Source organism: Carassius auratus, chromosome 28, assembly GCF_003368295.1.
Source record: "Carassius auratus strain Wakin chromosome 28, ASM336829v1, whole genome shotgun sequence".
NCBI lineage: Eukaryota > Metazoa > Chordata > Actinopteri > Cypriniformes > Cyprinidae > Carassius > Carassius auratus.
The window spans coordinates 4,657,133-4,676,522 of NC_039270.1; the positions used below are offsets into that span (position 1 = coordinate 4,657,133).

The window sequence follows — 19,390 nt, forward strand, 5'->3', positions numbered from 1 at the left end:
TAAATTATAATACTAAAGTTAAAGTATTTGCAGAAGTAGTCCCACACTTTTGCTGCTACATCATTCACCTTTTTCAGCCATCTGTAGGGCAGAAAGAGAGACATAGAAAGAATAAGCATGTGTATTAATAATATCACCATGTATCATTACTCATGTCATCATTATAATTATAATAATAATAAACAGGGATCTCCTACATAGGCAAAAATGAGAAATATATATATATATTTTTATTTGTCAAGCAATAGGTATTAACCTCCTTATATTTAACAACATTATTTCAACATTTTCCTGTTATGTCTGTAAAGCTGCTTTGAAACAATATGTAAGAAAAAAAAAAAGAAAAGAAAAAAGCGCTTGTTCAGCTCACATTTATTTACATGTCCCCTCTGATTTAATCATTTCTGACGCACCTACTGTAGTTACTGTAACTACACTATATTTGCTCTCACAGACACATTCACAACGGACCCGTATATCTTCTCCTCTTCTCTTTGTGCAGTCTGAATCAAAATGGTTAACGTTAGTGCCATGAACACACCGCTGTCAATTTTGAGAAGAACCACCTTCAAACAAGTTAATAGCAAGCATTTAAGGGGCCTGCTAAAAAGGAAGCTATATTAGCGTTAGAGTAACGTAACCAGCCTGAATTCACCAAATTGTTCCCTGGGCCTGAGGGTAGCCTCTTCTTCCTTGCTTCTCTCTTAATTCTCATCAGCAGGACTAGCGCAATCGCTCGCTTCTTACAACGGGACAGATACATGTTTGCTGCTGACCGAAAAGAGGAACAACAGACTATGAAAGAGCTCCCGCTAAAAGTTTTTAAAACTCCGCCTACGCCATAGCGCAGAGCAGGGCAAATCGCGTTGTATCTGAAGGGCAACGCTAAACCCAGCGGCCAAGCGCTGTGCATACCGCGTCCTGTGTGAAAGGCCCATTACGCGGTCATTATGTGGGAAACACACCGCAATAGAATAAGCACTAAACGCTAACTTTATAGTTCGACCTCTTATTAACGTTCGCGCTCTTCCACTGATAAACATGGTATTAGCTTTGTGGCTAATCTAATATAGCAATGCATTAGCTGCTGTAAGTGATGTTACAGAATATTTAGAAGTGATAATGATAGGACCGTTAACTAAAACTACCACACCGTTTTTATATACAGTGTATGAACTAAATCTACAATCATTTCACATGACGAACGACAGACTCACCTGGGTGGCTTGGCTGATCGCTTTCTTCTTTGTGGATTTCTGGCGCTGTTGCAACTCTGGAGCTGCAGACCGCCCTCTGGTGGGCACACTATGCAACACTCATAACATGAGTGAAGAATATGAGACTGTTTATCATGTTTCATCGGCCGTTATAAACGCCGATGCCGATTTAAATGCAATTAGCTCATATCGGCCGATAATATCGGCCGGCCGATATATCGGTCGGGCTCTAGTTACAATATCCATCTTATTAGTTTTTGTTAATAAAATTCAAATGTTTAAATGGCAATGTGAATTTGTACCATTGTACTTTTTATGGCTTGTGTTTTAATTAATAGACTAATAATGGACCACATACTACTATAGTTTTAAAGAAAAGGGAAACCCAAATACTTTTTTTGTGTGTTACAATGCAAATAAAACATTTTCCTTATATTGTTAATAAAAGTTCAAAGTTTAATAAAAGAGAATTTGTTATCGTACTGTTTTAGCATGCTTTGTTATTAAATATAATGGGCTAATAATGAGCCACAAACTAAGGTTTCATTTGAAGTAAGAGGAAAATGTAGATTCATTATGCATATTTTTATTAGATTAGACTAGATTCAACTTTATTGTCATTGCACGTGGGTACAAGGCAATGAAGTACAGTAGTACAGGGGAAAAGTGATACATCATAACAGAAAAGAGAGGAGAATAAAAACAATACCCACACTATGCTCCTTTGGGAGCAGTGTGAGAACAGGTAAAACACCGCAGCACAAAAGCACATAATCAATACACCTTAAACACACAATTTTACAACTGGAGACGGAAATTGGGGGGTCGAGGTAATCCAGCACAGGCAATCAACCATTTGCCATTACAGCGCTGGTCAAAGACCCGCTTCTTACTGTGCGTTCACACCGCCGCCGTCGAGAGCGTCAAAAATCGCTCTGGACGCGCTGCCAACAACGCTGTAGAAAGATTTGTGGACGCTCTGACGTAGTTCGAATGATTATCTTGTATTTAAAGGGGCCGCAAAGCAAACAAGCTTGTTGATCTTATATGACTGACCACAAGGTGGGTAACCTTATAAGTTAACCTCATTAAATATTTTAAATGTAAAAGTAAGAAATTGATCGGCGGAAATACCTTTATTGTAGTTATGTTTGCTAACGAAATAAACCAATTAAAAGCCATTTGTGTGGTGTGGCTTTTGTGTTCATGGTAGTCTTATTTCAACATTATAGGAGACATTTACTAGCCTTGGTCTTTATTTAACTTTACCATTAATCTGTGTGCAACCTACATTTCAAACTCTCCTGGTTGAAGTGTAGCTTTAATGCAGTTGGTCAAATCGGTGTTATTTTGAGCAAATGAATTGCATTCCCGCTGAAAATCAAGCGTTCTAGCGGGAAAATGTTGCCTATAAATAGTGTTGTGCGCCTTATTAAATTCACATCACGATGGAGGATCAAGTTGTTGCGTTTGGCGTGGGATTGCTCTGCCTGCGGAGAAGACGTCGGAGATCGGTGTGGGTGCATGACATTCTCCAAGCCCGTCAGCAGCTTGGAGAATATCACCGGCTGGTGCAGGAGCTGCGGCTGGACGACGGCAGGTTCCAGCGATATTTCAGGCTGGATAGGGACCAGTTTGACAACCTGCTGTCAAAAGTGGGGCCGCGAATTGCGAGGCAGGACACCAGTTATCGGCACGCAATTGAGCCGGCTGAGCGCCTCGCAATTTGTCTACGGTGAGTTCATTATTTATTTTTTTCTTTATGAGTTTACCCTTTGTTTTGTAATTTATGGGTTGGAAATTCGTTTCATAGTTTGTTACATGGATATTTATCAGTTTGTAATCTAGTCTAATGCTGTATTTTTTGCAGTTGTGGACGAGGTATTAAGATCCTTTACTTGATAATTAATGTATAAAGCACTAATACCACACTGTAAAAATATATACAAGTATATACAATACAAGTCCTGCATTGAAAATGTTATTTAAGTATAATCAGGTATAAACATTACTTAATGTAAGTATAATCAGGAAAATTATTTTAAAGGTTTAAAAGTGAACTGGGACTATGATACTGTTATACATAATATCATTGTATTATTATTACTAATTAATTATTGTAAAAGCATGATTTTACTGTTGGAGTTGGTTGAGGAAGTTTGTTGTGGTGGAAAAAAGTAAGTTAAGTTAAAAGTACAATATTTCCCTCTGAAAATGCAGTTGAGTAGAAGTAGAATAGAGAAAGGGCATAAAAAAATTGCTCAAGGAAATTACAAGTACCTCAAATTTGTACACAAGTAGGCTACAGTACTTCAGTAAATGTTCTTCTGTTCACCCCAATTTTTTTGTTTGTTCATTTTGCCTAAGTAATTAGTTGATGTTTTTGCAGATTCTTGGCCACTGGAGACTCCTACCGCACCATAGCTTTCAGCTATCGTGTGGGAGTGAGCACCGTAGCAGGGATTGTTGGAGCGGTCGCCAGGGCAATATGGGATGCCTTGGTGCAGGAGGTCATGCCAGTCCCCACCACTGAGGACTGGCGAAGCATCGCCACTGACTTCCTCCATCGGTGGAACTTCCCCAACTGTCTTGGGTCCATCGATGGAAAACATGTTGTGATCAAGGCCCCTGACAACTCAGGGTCCCTGTTCTTCAACTACAAGGGGACTTACTCAGTTGTGCTCCTGGCAGTGGTAGATGCCCAGTACTGCTTCCGGGTAGTCGATGTGGGCAGCTACGGGAGGACAAGTGATGGCGGTGCGCTGGCTAACTCCACTTTCGGCCAGGCACTACGAGATAGGACCCTTGGCCTGCCACAGGATGCTCTGCTGCCAAGTGCAGAGCATTTGGGACCCCAGCCACACGTGTTTGTGGCTGATGAAGCCTTTCCACTCCGGCGAGACCTCATGCGGCCTTTCCCAGGACACAATCTCTCCAGCAGGCAAAGAATATTCAATTACAGGCTGTCACGGGCAAGGCTGATTGTTGAGAACACCTTTGGTATTCTCACAGCTCAGTGGCGTATGTACAGAGGAGTCATTGAGATCAGCCCTGCCAACGTGGATGCCTGTGTGAAGGCTACCTGTGTCCTGCACAACTTCCTGAGAAGGTCCACAAACAGCACCAGTACGTCCATACCATCAGCTGGAGACGGAGAAGCTGCTGGTCTACAGGAGGTCACCCGAGTGGGCAGCAACAACCCCACACGGGAGGCTATCCGTGTCCGGGAGAAATTGATGACCTATTTCTCCACAGAGGGAGCTGTCCCCTGGCAACCTGTGGCATAAGCCTTTGCTTTTAACGGCTCTTTTAAGAGCCACAAATTAGTCAAAAAAAAGCATGATTTCCATAAATATAATATGACAACACCCGCTCTCCCCTGGTGAAAAAAATTACACTTCCATAATGTACTTAAAGTGCTCTACTTTCATGCACTAATTTTGTACTTAATATACTACAAATTCGTCTTTAGTAGTTCTTAAGGACATCCAAGTGTACTTAACTATGCTATTTGTGAGACACCTTGAATATGAACTAAAATGTGCTGAAAATGTATTTAGAAAATGTGTTTAGGTACCACTTGAAACTCTTTCATACAAAGTGGTAACTAAATATATTTTTTAATAAAAAGACAGAACGTAAAAAGCACATTTTAGTTCATATTATTTTTATTAAAAATAATAAAATATTCTTTAAAAAAAAACTTCAGCAGTATCCATTCAAGTTTCTGCATTTTTTATTTTTGGAGCAAATACTTATATGCAGAACAGTTTAGAACATTGTTATAGCAAATACTTTTATACTGAACATTTTTGAACACTGTTGGAGCAAATATTTTTATACTAAACATTTTCTAACACTAATGGAACAAAACGTTTCATAGAAGGCTTACTGTGTATGAGGGAGAAAGCACAAGGTGCAGCTGACAAGACTGCGAGGGAAATAAGCTTACTAACACCCCTCACAGTCTTGTCAGCTGCCCCCCGCTACTCTCTCCCCAGTGTTCAGTGAGTCCAGCCTCCAGACATTTTGCATCATAAACCAGCTTATGAATTTGGAACTTTAAATCCTGCCTGGTCCTCAATGACAGGGTCCTGAAGTCCTCCAGGAGGCTTTTAAAAAATAAACTGTCACTGTCCTCCTGAGGAGTGCTAGCTCTCCTACTCACAGACTCCAAAGCTGTTAGCATCCTCTCCTCAAACTCTGTGCTGCTGTGTGCTCTCTTTCTCCTGTTTGAGTGCCCTGTCTGTCCCTGAACACTGGACTGGCTCGGGCTTGATGGTCCTTCCTGAACCTCAACGCTGAACTGGCTCGGGCTCTCACTCAGCTGGTTTGCCTCACACTGCTGACTGTGTGTGTATGTTGTCTGTGCTGACTGACTGTGCCCGGCCATGGCATCTTCTCTCTCCTCTGGGGTCAGGGCTTCCCCAACCCCCCCTACCATATTACTGGCAGTTATTCTGTCTTCTAGGAAGGGGTTGAGGAAACCCATAACCCCACTGTAGCGCCATGGCCGGACACTGCTCGCCCCTGCTCCACTCCTCTTCCTCTCTGACTCCTTCCTTCTCTCTCTTCTATAGGTGTCTCTAAGAGACTTCCACCTTTTTCTACACTCATCCGCTAGTGAGAAGACAGTAGAAAACACATTCAATATAAACACCTCATTACCCACAATTCAGAATAATTCCTTTGGATGCTATGTCTGAAATGGCACAGCTGTATGTGACACTGACTGTATATATATTTAAGTCTAATGACATTTATCATTATTTTTTCCAGCTAAGCAATTTGTTGACAATACCAAAGGGGAGACCAGTTATAGAACACTTGTTTTTCCTTGTAGAAAATAAATAAATAAATAAAAAATAGGCAGAAGTGACTGCTTTCATTTTAAAATATGCAGCAGCTCTCTACAACACCTATTTTTCGTTTAATCAATATGTGTCGACATGTCAGAAATATTCTGCAGCAGTAACACTGTTTTGCAAGCTCTGGCGCTAAAGTTAGCATGGAATTCCCGCTTCTTTTTTTTTGTTTTTCAGAAAATATATAATGCACATCATCAACTCACCAGGAACACCAACAATCTCAGACACCTTGGTCCACGCATCATTTTTTTTATTTATGTCCCTGTACGCAAACAGGGACACATCGTAGATTATTGGGAAACCCGCAACAGCAATGATCAATCTCTCCTCCATTTTGCTTGGGAATTAATGTGGTCGGAACCAAAGTTTACAGGACTGCGTTCTCTGGAATCCTCTCAAGCGGTGGACTTCTACGTTCTGATTGGTTGCTGCCCAACCGCGTCATAGATCATTACCATAAAGTTGCCCTGATTTCAACTCTCCTCGACGCTCTCAACGGCCAAGTCGCGCCGCGCCGCTCCTCGCCGCTGCTCGACGCCGGCTCACATTGAAAATGAATGACTTCCGGCCACTTTGACGCTCTCGACGCTGGCGGTGTGAACGCACACTTAGACTGGCGGTACAAAGCGGCGAAAGCGAGGGATGGGGGGTGGGGGGAGAATGCATATCTGTATGTACGTGTGTGTGTGTATTAGGGTTTGCGCCGACAATTCGATTAGTCCACTAGTTGACTTCAATAGTCTGTCATAACGCTTTAAACTTGACGTCGACTAGTCGCCGGTCCTATAGAGGGCGCAACAGGATAAATCTTCTAAGGACTTCCACATTTATGCTCCATTTCCAAACAGTTAAAATAACAAATACATACATACTATGAAAGCACTCCACATGCATGTTTGATTATATTACTGGACACTGGAAATTGAACGGGAGAACGCACATTCTAAACCGCTTATCATAAAGGTAAGTTAATTGCTGTTCTAATCGAATATGCTCACACATAGGCTACAGACAGTAGCTCATACGTCATGCACAGATCGCTCGCGCACATAATCATTCAGTGTGGAAATGTACTGTAAACACTGTTCTATGATTGCTCAATAAAATAGCTTAGACACTGAAAAGTTCTGAATTTATGTCTTAATAACTAAATCCCACAGCTTCACTAGTAGAGAGACGCTGCCAGGTAGAATGAATTCACACACACAATTGCTCTTACTAATGCATTCATATGAATGTAATCTTTACTGTGCTACTTTATCTGTATCGGATTTAGAACGAATAGAAATCTGTGAGAAATATAACCACTCAAAAGACAAATGAACTGATAAAAATGAGCTGTTATAAGAGAAATAACCATGTATGCAGCACTGTGTCAAATACCATAGCTGTGTAAAGATAATTTTTACAGCTCCAAACTTATCTCATCAGCGACTAGTCGACTTCGACTTGACTTTCATCACCTAAAAGTTGATTTAAAAAAAAATCACTAGTCGTTAACAACCCCTAGTGTAAAATCACCTTTATCTATATAGCGCTTTAAACAAAATACATTGTGTCAAAGCAACTGAACAACATTCAGTGTTGTACTGTTATGTACTGTTGTACTGTTACTTCCTTGTATTGTTGCTTCCTCTACAGTCAAAAATCTGGGTGTTATATTAGGCAGCAACTTGTCTTTTGAAAATCATATTTCCCATGTTATAAAAACAGCATTCTTACATCTTAGAAACATTCCCATGCTACGAAACATGTTATCTGTTTCTGATGCAGAAAAGCTAGTTCACGCATTTATGACCTCTAGACTGGACTATTGTAACGCACTTCTAGGTGGTAGTCCTGCTTCTTCAATAAACAAGCTACAGGTCGTCCAAAATGCAGCAGCTAGAGTCCTTACCAGGTCAAGAAAATATGATCATATTACCCCAATTTTACAGTCTCTGCATTGGCTACCTATTAAGTTCCGTGTCAGTTACAAATTATCATTACTTACCTATAAGGCCCTAAATGGTTTAGCTCCTGCGTACCTAACTAGCCTTCTACCACGTTACAATCCATCACGCTCCCTAAGGTCACAAAACGCCAGACTTTTGGTAGTTCCCAGGATAGCAAAGTCCACTAAAGGAGGTAGAGCTTTTTCACATTTGGCTCCCAAACTCTGGAACAGCCTTCCTGATAATGTTCGGGGTTCAGACACACTCTCTGTTTAAATCTAGATTAAAAACGCATCTCTTTCGCCAAGCATTTGAATAATGTATCTTAAATTGTGAGTGTAGTTGCATCTGATCAAATGCGCATTTTATTCTTTAGCTTGGGTTAAACTAATTAATTTTACTTTGTTGGACCAGCAGCTATGCTAATCATGTCTCTATTTGTTTCTATGTTTGCCACTACGATTTACACAAGCTCCAGTCTGGATCCAGAACACCTGAGAAGAGATGCTGACCCTCAGAGGACCCCAGATGATGCTATCCCTGAATCAACAAACAGAACCAACAAATATTGCTATAAGTGTGACTGCATCATATAATAATTATTAATAATATTGATAATGTTCATCGTCCGGCTGAATACATCTTGTATTAATTTTTTTTTAAATCCTGTCATACGTGCACAAACTGATGCTGTGTTCACACCAAATGCGAATAGAGCGTCAAATTCGCGCCTACCGCGTCTAGTTTGCTGCTTGAACATTTTAAATGCATTCGCGTGCTAGCGGTTGTCTGTTTGCAAGATGGCTGATGTTGATCGAGCACTCAGGTCTTTTCCACTTTTTCCTGCACTTGTCCTCTGAATAAACGCATTATCTTGTTAGCAAAAAGTAGCTGTAGGGGGAAACTAGTTGCAAAAAAACAGCAGGAAGGCCGCGGGTCGATAAACGTGTACGTGACTCAAAAGTTAAATGTGTATTACAACACACTCTTCCAAGCGAGGTCCTTTTTATTCCTGAAATATGAGCTTGTGTGTGATACTTGTGTCATAAAGCTCTGGTTGACTGCTCACTGACAACATCAGTCATTCCTCCATGTTGAATGAGTGACTCCTGAGCAGGCTCCTGATTGTTTAACGTGGCGTGAATTGATGCAAAAATTTTAATTTTTCAACTCCGGCGGCAGACATGAATTCGTGTCAAACACATAAATGCACAAAAGCACAATTCGCGAATTAGACACGCGAATGAGGCAAATTCGCGTCTTCCGCGCCGCGCCAAACGGTTCATTCGCACCACGAGACCTCAAGACGCACGTGGTGTCCTTGAATACCGAGGAAGGCTCCTTTAAATAAAATGTATTATTATTATTATTATTATTAACTAGAGCAATTTCATCAGGTTTCTCAGTGGGTGTATCACTGAGTGGAGAGAACCTGTTTGATGTTTTGATCGGAACAGAAGTGTTTTAACTCGCGACTATGTCGCCTCACTGTCACCCAGTTTCCCTGCTGCAGGGGCTCTGTTGCCGGAACCGAATAATGTACAAGACTCCCTGAGCTAGATGCATCCAAAGTCTTGAGCCCTAACATTCTTACTATCCTCGATTAAAGTTTGGATGCGTGCTAATTCTAAAATAATATCAGAAATATGGTGGGAATAAAGTTATATTTTATCACTGTAAACAAAGAGTTAGAGTAAGATAAAGATTCTAAAGAAAAAAATAGATACACGGAGCTACTATTAGAAGCAGGAAGGCCAGCAGGAAGCAGAGAAAAAACACTGTCCAACAGCGACCGATGTGTTGCATGTGTTGAGCAACTCCTCTCCACTAGGTTTTGGTCCTAGTAGTGCTGTGTAGGAGTGTATGTAGGGGTTGTTAAAACAAACTATATGTTTCCTTAAAATGATAGTTATAATTAGTGTGGTATATAACATGGGATTGTTGGTCTGTGTCAGTCAGTTTGAGCCCTGGTTGCCTCTCTATCTGGTTTCAAAGGATCAATCGAAGGACTCGCTTGCTGCACCCTTGTCTGTTTTTGGTGAAGCTGAAGTACCATGCACGGTTGTTTGGATTTGCCGGTTGGGATTGTCAACACACTAGGCATCCTTTTACATATTCTGTTAGTCTTGCTGCATGTCAGGCCAGTACGCCACTTGCTTGAACGTTTCGTAGGTGGTCTTGGCACCATGGTGTCCAGCCCATGGTGCATCGTGGGGGAGTGTCAGCATCAGTCCCCTTTGGCCCTGAGGAACTATGAGCTTTGGCACAGTTAGGGGCTCAGGCATATGTGAGAACGCCGCCTTTGAGATGCAGCATGTGCTTGATTTAGTGAAGTTGGCAGAGTTCAGATGAATTGGTCAGAGGTGGAAAGGGGATGAGTTAGTGGATCGCAAATGGGAGTGGCACTGGTTGATAGCATTGGATCTGAAGCTTGGAGGGTGAGGAGATCATTAGTGGCAAATTGATGTGAGAGTTCATTGTGTGAGGAGGTGGGGGTTTGCATACCAGTGGCCTGCTGGTGGCAGGTTATAGCTGCTACTGATGAGGTGGGTGGGTTATAGTGCAGGAAAGTCAGGGACTCTTTGTGTAATGCTCCTGCAGAGGTGAAGTCTAATGTGGAAAGGATTGTTGAGCCTTTGATTTTGGGAATCTCTTGGTCCAACTGAGTCATAGGCCATCGCGAAAAGGGAATTTGTTGGTTCAACTTGCGATAGTCGATGGTGGGCCGCCATTTGCCATTGGGCTTTAGGACTAGCCATATTAGGTCAGAGTAGGTGCTGTTACAGGGCCGAATGACCCCCTTTTCAAGCATGGAGTCAATGATATCTTGAACCGATTCGTATGATGCTATCGGAATATTGTAATATTGTACTGTCGCACGAATGTTGGTGGTGCATTTGTATGTGTTGGGATGCGCACCATGTGGATATCTGTCTGGGCTACAGGCTACGAATCCTTTGCAAAGGAGTTCTTCTATTGACACAGAACCTCTTTAAGTCCTTGGCAATCCATGTCACTGTGGAGGACATCCACCTCACTCAGGATTTGTTGGGCTTGTACATTGAAACCTGGTGTAAGGTTCCTCTGTTGAATCATTAGAGGTACTCTGGGCCTTGGTGGTCAACTGTGCAGGTGATTCTGTCACAGGCTGTGTTGAGACAGCATAGACAACGAAGTGAGTGTCATCTGTTAGTTATGACTGAGAGACACTTTCTTTGGACACTGGCTGAATAAAAGTGATGGCAATGAATTCACAGGGCTTTGTGAAAGTTACAGTGTCGTCGATTCATCTGACATTAGTTCGGCTGGTACAGGGCCAATGACAGGTACTGTTAGCTCAAAGTCATGGAATGCTTGGTTGATGAGCCATCCCAGATGACTGTCTTTGGGAATGTTGATGTCTTTGGCCGTACAGTTGTTGATCAACACATACACAGCATGAGATGACACTCCCATGAGAGGTGTGGCAGGTCTTAGGCAGGTCCTGGAAGGTTGGAAGAAACCTAGCTTACAGTTGAGAGTTTGGCCAGGTCGCATGCTGAGGCGGATGCTGAAACTCTTGCTTTAGGCAGGTATTGTAACTTCTTGCTCCATGATCATTGCGCATGCATTTGGAATTGTTTGACCAGATCGAAGGTTCTTGAAATTGACTACAGTGTCAGTTGTTGTGATGGAGGAGCCCATATGACGTCGTTCATGGATGAACCATGATGTCTGCTACTATGTAGATGTCATGAGGTAGGTTAGGGACAATGACGAAGTAGTGAATCGAGTCTATAGGTCTACAGTGCGGACAATCTGTGTGTCTGTGGCTTGACACTGCAACTCGTTGGGGTTAACTGACTGGAAGGGCAGAGGCTTGCGGACTTGAGCGCATATCTTCAGGTGATTGAAGTCTATTAAATGTTTCAAAGTGATTGAGCAGGTCTTTCCCAATTGGAAATGGATAGGTGTTGAGTGTTGAAACGTACACTGGGTGGATGAGATTCAATGGTCCCACATTTAGGTGAATATGGGCCACATGTTTTAGTTGTAGGCCTGTGTCGGAATATGCCTGGAGATTCAGTTCACACCTTTGAAGTATGAGAGTGCTATTAGACTATTAGCTATTAGATGATGGAGAGGTAAAAATTTCTTGCTATACCCTTCTCAATGAGGTTGCCCAGGAGTTGAGGGACTGGAATTTGGGAAGAAATGGGTAGGATGTCAGGACTGATCTGGTGTTCTTCAGAGGAGTGGCAGATGACCAATACAGCACTTTCAGGGTCTAGAGATGTTCTTGTGACTCACTGTTTCCTTGGGCTGGTTGCTCCTCTTGAGTTCCCAAATGAGCATTGTCGTCCATGCGGTCCATCCCAACTGTTGTTCCTTGGTTTAGGTCATGTACCGGCGCGGGACTTGTGCGCCAAGTCTTGCAATTGTTGAGCACTTGTGCGTGGACATGCAAGGACGCCAAGATGGTGTTCCGCATACTCAAGATTGTTGGAGGGATCAGCATAGTCTGCCTTGACTTAATCACTTTCTTGTGTAGTAGCTACTAGTGTTTATTTTAGCCTGGTGATCTCCTCGGCACCTTGTTCCACTTCATTGGGCACTTCCCATTGTTCCTGAGCCTCCAGTTCTAGCTGTGTGATGCATCGTTGTGTGCGTGTTCACTCCTGCTGGAGATGGGCGGCATGCCTGTCACTCAGCTTGTGGGTGGTGATGAGTGTGTGGCTTAAGGAGCTGGTGATCTTGGCTAGTTCTTTTTGACTGTTGCTCTGACTTGTGTTTTGTCTCATGAGGCTTGTTATCATCCAGCTGGTCCTGTCTCTGATGCTTCAGTGTTTCAGTAGCCTTCGGTAGGAGGCTTTCTGTTGTGACACTTAACCAAGTCTCGAGGTCCTCCCAGTGGCCAACAGGCTTTTTTTCTGCGAGACATGTTTTGCCGCTTTCAGGGGGATCTTGAACCTAGACTGACACAGACCTTGAAGAGGACAAAACAAAACCAAAATAAGGCAAAACAGTGGTGTAAGTGTGCAGTGTCAAGTGTGGGTTGATATTGAGAGTGTAATGCTCAAGTGAGTAGTTCTCAGTGAAGTAGTTCTCTGGTGGGTGTGTTTGTTAGGATTGATTTAGAAGGATGCTTCTAAACAGGGCATTGGAAATTAGAATTTCTGTAATTGGTATTAAAATTCCTCTGTGGCGGAAAAATAACAATAGCAATGACAGTATTGGTTTCAAAGCTGGTAGGATTCACAACCAAACATAAATCAGAGCATTTCTAGCTGCGTGTTCAATATTTGGCGGACGCTTATCGATTCTCTTGTTGACCTACTTTAGCCTTAATTAGGTAGGATCCCAGGGTGAGAGTCAGACAATTTTCACATGAAGTGTTCAAGTTTCACCAAATTTGGTTAAATGATTCTGAAGTTCTCTGCTTTTATGATTTTTAGAGGTACAACACCAAAATGGCAACAGTGGTCAAATCTGAAGTAGACAGCTAAGAGAGAGAATAGTAGTTTTGCTCCTAATGTTAGGTAAAATTACAGGGTGGTGGCGCTGTTGAGTTGATACACCCAGGGGTTGGTGCTGCTAACCTAAGTATTGAGTAAAATCCTTCTTTTGGGGTTTTGCCACTAACAGGCTTAAGCCAAAAGGGAAAACCTATTAAAATTTTGAGTTAACCTTTTAGCCAACACCCCTCCCCATTATGGGACTCACAGCTGAACTGCGGGTGTCCCTGTTGGACAGTGTTTTCTCTACTTCCTGTTGGCCTTCTGTAGCTAATCGTAGCTCCGTGTAGCCGTTTTTTTTCTCTAGAATCTTTATCTTACTATCACTCTCTGTTTTTTAAAGTGATAAAATAAAACTTAATTCACACCATATTTCTGATATTATCGATCAATCTTATCAGATTAATTTTGAACACACCTGCAAAGTGTTAGCACTCGTTACCTTGTCATTAGCGTTTTCATTCGAACCTATTGCGGTTTTCTTTTCTCCTCTCCTCTCTCTCGCAGTTTTTCACAAGTTCATCAAACAACCGCAGTAAGAATATTTCATCAAGCACGGTGAGTAATGGCTTCTCCTGCTATTGTTATTTGCACCTCTTTCCACATGTACAGTTTATCTATCTCTGTCGCAGATAAGGGATTCACATGTGATAAATGCAGGGACATAGTTAGGCTGACAGAGAAGATTTCAGAATTAGAGACAGTAAGAATATTAGGGCTCTAGATACGGCTTTGGATGCGTCTAGCTCAGGGATTCCTGTACATTGTTCGGTTCCGGCAACAGAGCCCCTGCAGCAGGGCAACTGGGTGACAGTAGCCGTGTTTCCACTATCGAGCTAAGACCAGGTGTGCTAGTGCGTGCCAGGGCCAGTTGCGTTTCCACTGTCACTTCCGGGGCTTGATCGTGCCTCGCCGGGGCTTCCTCGGGGCCAATGGCCAGGGTTTTTTGGCCCGACAAAAACCTTGGGCCAAAGCGGGCCAGCTGGGGCTAGAGGAGGGGTTATGATCAAAGGTGGAGTTTCTCCGTGTCTGGAGAGCGTCAGCGCGGATCATTTCAGAAAGATAAAAGCTTTAACAGCAGCAACGTTTTAAAATAAGTCGAGCTCAAAACTTACTCTTAGTTAGCAGCAAGTGTTTGAAATAACTGCACGCTAAACATTAACGTTACCATAGTAAACATGGTAAATATGACCGCTTGGAGAAATCAGACGTCAGCTTCTTATTCTCTATCACAATTGTGCATTTATTAAAGGGGTCATGAAATGAGAAACCAAATTTGCCTTGATCTTTTGGAATATAAGAGGTCTTTGTACCATTAAAACGTCCTGCCAGTTTCATAGCTTAAGACGTCCTCCCCATTATAAACGAGCCATTTATTTAATCAAGCTCTAAATACAGCGCGTTCTGGATCCATGGTAAGAAGTGACGTCACGGTGCGAAGTGACATTCCAGCCATTTGCATATGACCGCCTCCAGCACAAGACAACTACGCTCATTTCGTATCGTTGTCACTCCGCGCGCCTCACAAGTGTTCAGTCGACGGACAGCGAGTTGGTCTGTGTACAGGAAAATTACAATGCCACGCAGATGTGCTGTTCCTGGCTGTGGACAAACAACATCTTTGAATACGCTGCCGAAAGATCCTAACGTCAGGGAAAAATGGATGCAGTTTACTTTTTGCGGAGGTCCCAGTCACGGCAGTGCTAATTTAAGTGTTTGTTCTATACATTTTGAGGATGACAAATACCAATATGATGCTGGCTTTGTCAAAAAACTGTTGCTCAAAGACAAGGCCGTGCCGACTATTCTGTGCTCAACAACGACGACGCAAACTGTAAGTAATGTATTTAAAACTTTAAACTACTTTTTAAAACGCAATTTCATTCATAATGAATAATCACAGTGTTTTTACTTAGTTTACTTGCATATTGTTTTTCAGAGACCGCCATGTTCACGCCCCATATCAAAAGATGTTGGCTGTCAAACTGACCAACCCACTAATACATCAGTGGGCACACAGCTGTCGTTTCGAACCATGAGACCCAAGTGTCGTAGCAAAGGTATTATAATTATGATGACACAGGTTAGGATTATATAAATATTTATAAGAAGCTTAGAAGCTTTATTGCCTAAAATGAAGTATTTATAGTCCATATTTTTATAATACTGCAATTACAATTGATAGAATAAAACTTTACATTGTATTTTCTAACGTTATAGAAACACAAACGGAGCAGTTCTCAATTCTTTCAAGTGGTGATGTCGCCATACCCTGGACTACTTCACATCATTTTACTTCAACACCTTTAAAAGTTGAAAAGCCTTCCAAAAGGTGTCGCTTTGAATTGGAGGAGGAAGAAAGTGTGTCTTTTGAAGAAGTCTGTGACACTCAGGACGTAACATGACCCTGCTCAGTCTGTCACCAGTGTGACTGAACCATCAAAGCATTCGTAAGTTTTTGTCTTTATCATGTTACGTTTAGCATAAATTTATGTGAACTGTATGTTTTACTGACTCGTAAAACTGATCATGTTGAAAAAAAAAATACACTACATTAATTTTTTGTTATTAATTTTCTCTTGTGATAGCATGTACACATCCAAAGCCTCTCATGAAGACACCAAATATATTGTGTTTGAAAACTGTCTTCTTGAACTGTTTGAGACCTGTCCAGTATGTTCAAGAGCCTGCAATATTCAGCCTCGTAGCAATGGGACTTTTTTGGCCATTGATCAACGTTGCCCGCATTGTGAGTACTTCAGACAGTGGAAGAGCCAACCCTGAGTTGGCAGTACCCCTGTTGGTAACCTCCAGCTGTCTGCTTCCCTGTACTTCTCTGGAGCTTCATTCTTCCAGATGAAAAAGGTTTGTTGGGTGTTTTTTTTTTTTACTGTATAAAATAGTTTAAACGTATAATGCATAATTATTATTGTTTTCTTTTGAAGGTATTTGAGTCAATGCATTTGAAGATGTTCACATACAGAACCTTCAGAAGGCATGCCAGCATGTACCTGGAACCACTTATAATATATATGTGGAAGAAGGAACAGGTGGATTTAGTGAAGGATCTCTGTGAGGCGGACAAGGTGATAATTGGTGGCGATATGAGAGCTGATTCGCCAGGTAAAGAGTCCTGCTTGGTGATGCAAGTTCTTCTGCGGTCTTAATAATTTGTTCCTGTATAAACTATTTTATAAAATATTATTTGTATTGTGACATTTTAGGCCATTCAGCAAAGTATGGGAGCTACACCACAATGGATCTTCAAAATAACCTCATAATAGACATCCAGCTAGTGCAAGTGAGGAAATGCATAGATCACATCATGTCAATGCACACAAAATTACCAGAAAGAATGGCAACAGAGTATGCCTTGCCTGTTTCAAATTAAACAATGTTAAATTATACTTGTATTATAAATTACGATTGCTATTTATAATAGACCTTTTATAATTCAAAGATGTAGTCGGATATGATTACGGTTTTAAAGGAATGAAGTTAACTGACTTTCAATGCCCTGATAACAATTTTTTCACAGAGTAATGAGGTCGGTGGTAGCTACCACATGGAGAAAGAAGGGTTAAAACGAAGCCTGGAATGGCTGGAGGAATGTGGTGTAAGGCTAGACTGCATTGTGACAGACAGACATCTCCAGATTCAAAAGTTTCTGAAAGAAAGAAATGTCACACAGTACTATGATGTCTGGCATTTGGAGAAAGGTATGTTTGAGCTTGAAAAAAACATTTCATGTTAATAAATTGAGTTTTTTTTTTTCATTACATAAACAATATTTCTTTTTGGTATTACAATTGATTAGGGTTGTCAAAGAAGTTAGAGCAAATTGCCAGAGACAAGGACTGTTCAATAGTGAAAAAGTGGCAGCACAGCATAAGAAACCATCTCTACTGGACTGCAGCATCCTCTACATCAGGACTAGAGAAGGTAGCCAAGTGGAAGTCCCTCATCAATCACATTCAGGATGTTCACATCCATGATGATCTATTATACCCACAATGTGAACATTCACATCGAGTGTCTAAAGGGGGTCGCACACCGGACGATAAGCGCAGCGCCGCGTCACGTCTTTAAAATTCGAACACATTATTCTCTATGTGAGTACACACACCGGCGGCGCCATTCGGCGTCTGTCCGCGGCGCCCAGCTACGACTCAGAACGCTGTTCAAATTTCTGCCGCGCCACAGAGCGCATCCGCATAGTTTTATATTAAAAAACCCAGATGTTATAAACTGAAACTGAAATTAAAATACAGTACACTTGTTTCATTCAAATAAAACATTACAAAAAGTGTTTGGTTACGTTTTCAGCAGCACTAGACAACAGATACAACAAAACAATAACAGACTTATTATAATAACACAGATTCTTTTCATTAATTAACGTTCAAAACTCAGCTTTTATCAATTAAAATCATATATTTAAAATTAAAATAATAGATGAAGTTAAAACTCTCCCATCTTGATGCGAAATTGAGCTCACGCATATAGAATGTGCGCGTCCAGTGTGCGATACCTTGAGTTGTCCTACATGTGGCGCGACGCGGCGCTTCTCGTCCGGTGTGCGACCGCCTTAAGGGCAGCAGTAAACACTTCAAACCTTGTGAGTGCATAGTATTTCATATTATTACCATTACCAATCAAAGTGGCTGACTGTTGTTCATCTGCGTGTCCCACAGTGCTAATACTGTTTCCATTATCCTTCACACACATTAATACATACTACTATTCCAGGTTCAAAACCACTTTACAGAGTCGAAAAGGTGCTGATTAACAACAGAGTCCTCAAAGATGTAGCAAAGCTCAGCCCTCACTTCCAGACCTCATCCTTGGAGGCCTTTCACAGTGTTATTTTACACTTTGCCCCCAAAAGTGTGGTATTTCCTTTTATTGGAATGCTGTGCAGGTATGCAAAGCAAAGTTGTATAGAAGCATCTTATTGACAATTAATAAACCATAAAGTCCGATTATTTCATAATTGTATGTAATACAGGAAGCCTAGCATAAGCTATAAAGTAATTTGAAAAGCAGTTTTTTGAATGCTTTGTCATTTCTTATTATTTTAAATTTATCTAAAAAACTAATAACACTGTCACTCCTAATTTTTAGTAACTACATGTTTTTTTTCTGCTGTTTTAGGTTGTATTTGGCTGGCATGCATTTCAATGAAAATTCAAACCATCCAAAGGCTACTACATCATCTGGAAAGCCAATGTACAGACTTTTGTTCCCCAAGGATAAAAAAGGATTGTACACCATAAAACCAGTGACATCCAACCCAACGTACTGTAAGTTTGAATAGATGTTTTAATTAGTAATTTACAAAAAAAATAAACTAAATATAATACACAAAAGTGCATAGAACTTAATTTACAGTATTTCAAAAAAAAAAATTCCAGGCTACGTCTACAATCTGATGACACTGCTTTTTGAAAAGGTTCTGCCAGATCCTTTTCCCTACATGGAGGAACTGCATAAAATTAAAGTGCCTGACAGTCTATGCACACAGTATGACAGACCTTCATTGGTGGAGGCCATTGCTGAGCACGTATCAAGGTTTAGTCAAGGGGCAGTTTGAATCCAACATAGCTGCCTTCCGCATCTGGGAATTTTTGCCGTATACACAAGACAACACATGATGGTATTACAACCCTGATCTTTCTGCCTAGATAGCCCCAGCACCAACTGACAAAGCTTATGTAAGCCAAATGCCTGTAGCGCCTGATGGAAACAGAGAAAAGACATTTCAAATTATACATTCAAAAGGTGTTTTGTAAAGTGGTGTGTGTGTGTGTGTCAAAACGATTGTTATTTGAACATATATTTTGTTACAATAAATATTTATCCATTTTAACATAAAA

The 19,390-nt window shown here is 41.3% G+C and overlaps 2 protein-coding genes across 6 annotated transcripts; both read left to right on the top strand.

The window, feature by feature from the left end:
- The first annotated feature begins 1,379 nt into the window (after positions 1-1,379).
- On the top strand, positions 1,380-7,818 carry LOC113047468 (uncharacterized). The gene is made up of 2 exons (XM_026208853.1): positions 1,380-2,952; positions 3,607-7,818. Exons 1-2 carry the CDS (start codon positions 2,666-2,668, stop codon positions 4,502-4,504), a joined length of 1,185 nt encoding a protein of 394 aa, XP_026064638.1. The 5' UTR covers positions 1,380-2,665; the 3' UTR covers positions 4,505-7,818.
- A 7,064-nt stretch (positions 7,819-14,882) lies between these two features.
- LOC113047488 (uncharacterized) lies at positions 14,883-19,390 on the top strand. Of its 5 annotated transcripts, none has more exons than XR_003276256.1 (10): positions 14,883-15,574; positions 15,735-15,964; positions 16,103-16,379; positions 16,460-16,637; positions 16,739-16,815; positions 17,053-17,233; positions 17,332-17,456; positions 18,264-18,435; positions 18,669-18,817; positions 18,967-19,390. XR_003276256.1 is itself a non-coding variant. In XM_026208876.1 (8 exons), the coding sequence occupies exons 4-8, from the start codon at positions 16,126-16,128 to the stop codon at positions 17,601-17,603; spliced, it is 846 nt and encodes a 281-aa protein (XP_026064661.1). In that variant the 5' UTR covers positions 14,883-15,348; positions 15,454-15,574; positions 15,735-15,964; positions 16,103-16,125; the 3' UTR covers positions 17,604-17,642. The 5 variants fall into 5 exon arrangements, 3 of the variants coding, with proteins under 3 accessions (XP_026064661.1, XP_026064659.1, XP_026064662.1); XR_003276257.1 differs by having other exon boundaries at positions 17,055-17,233; positions 18,929-19,390; XM_026208876.1 differs by lacking the exons at positions 18,264-18,435; positions 18,669-18,817; positions 18,967-19,390 and having other exon boundaries at positions 14,883-15,348; positions 15,454-15,574; positions 16,103-16,263; positions 17,332-17,642.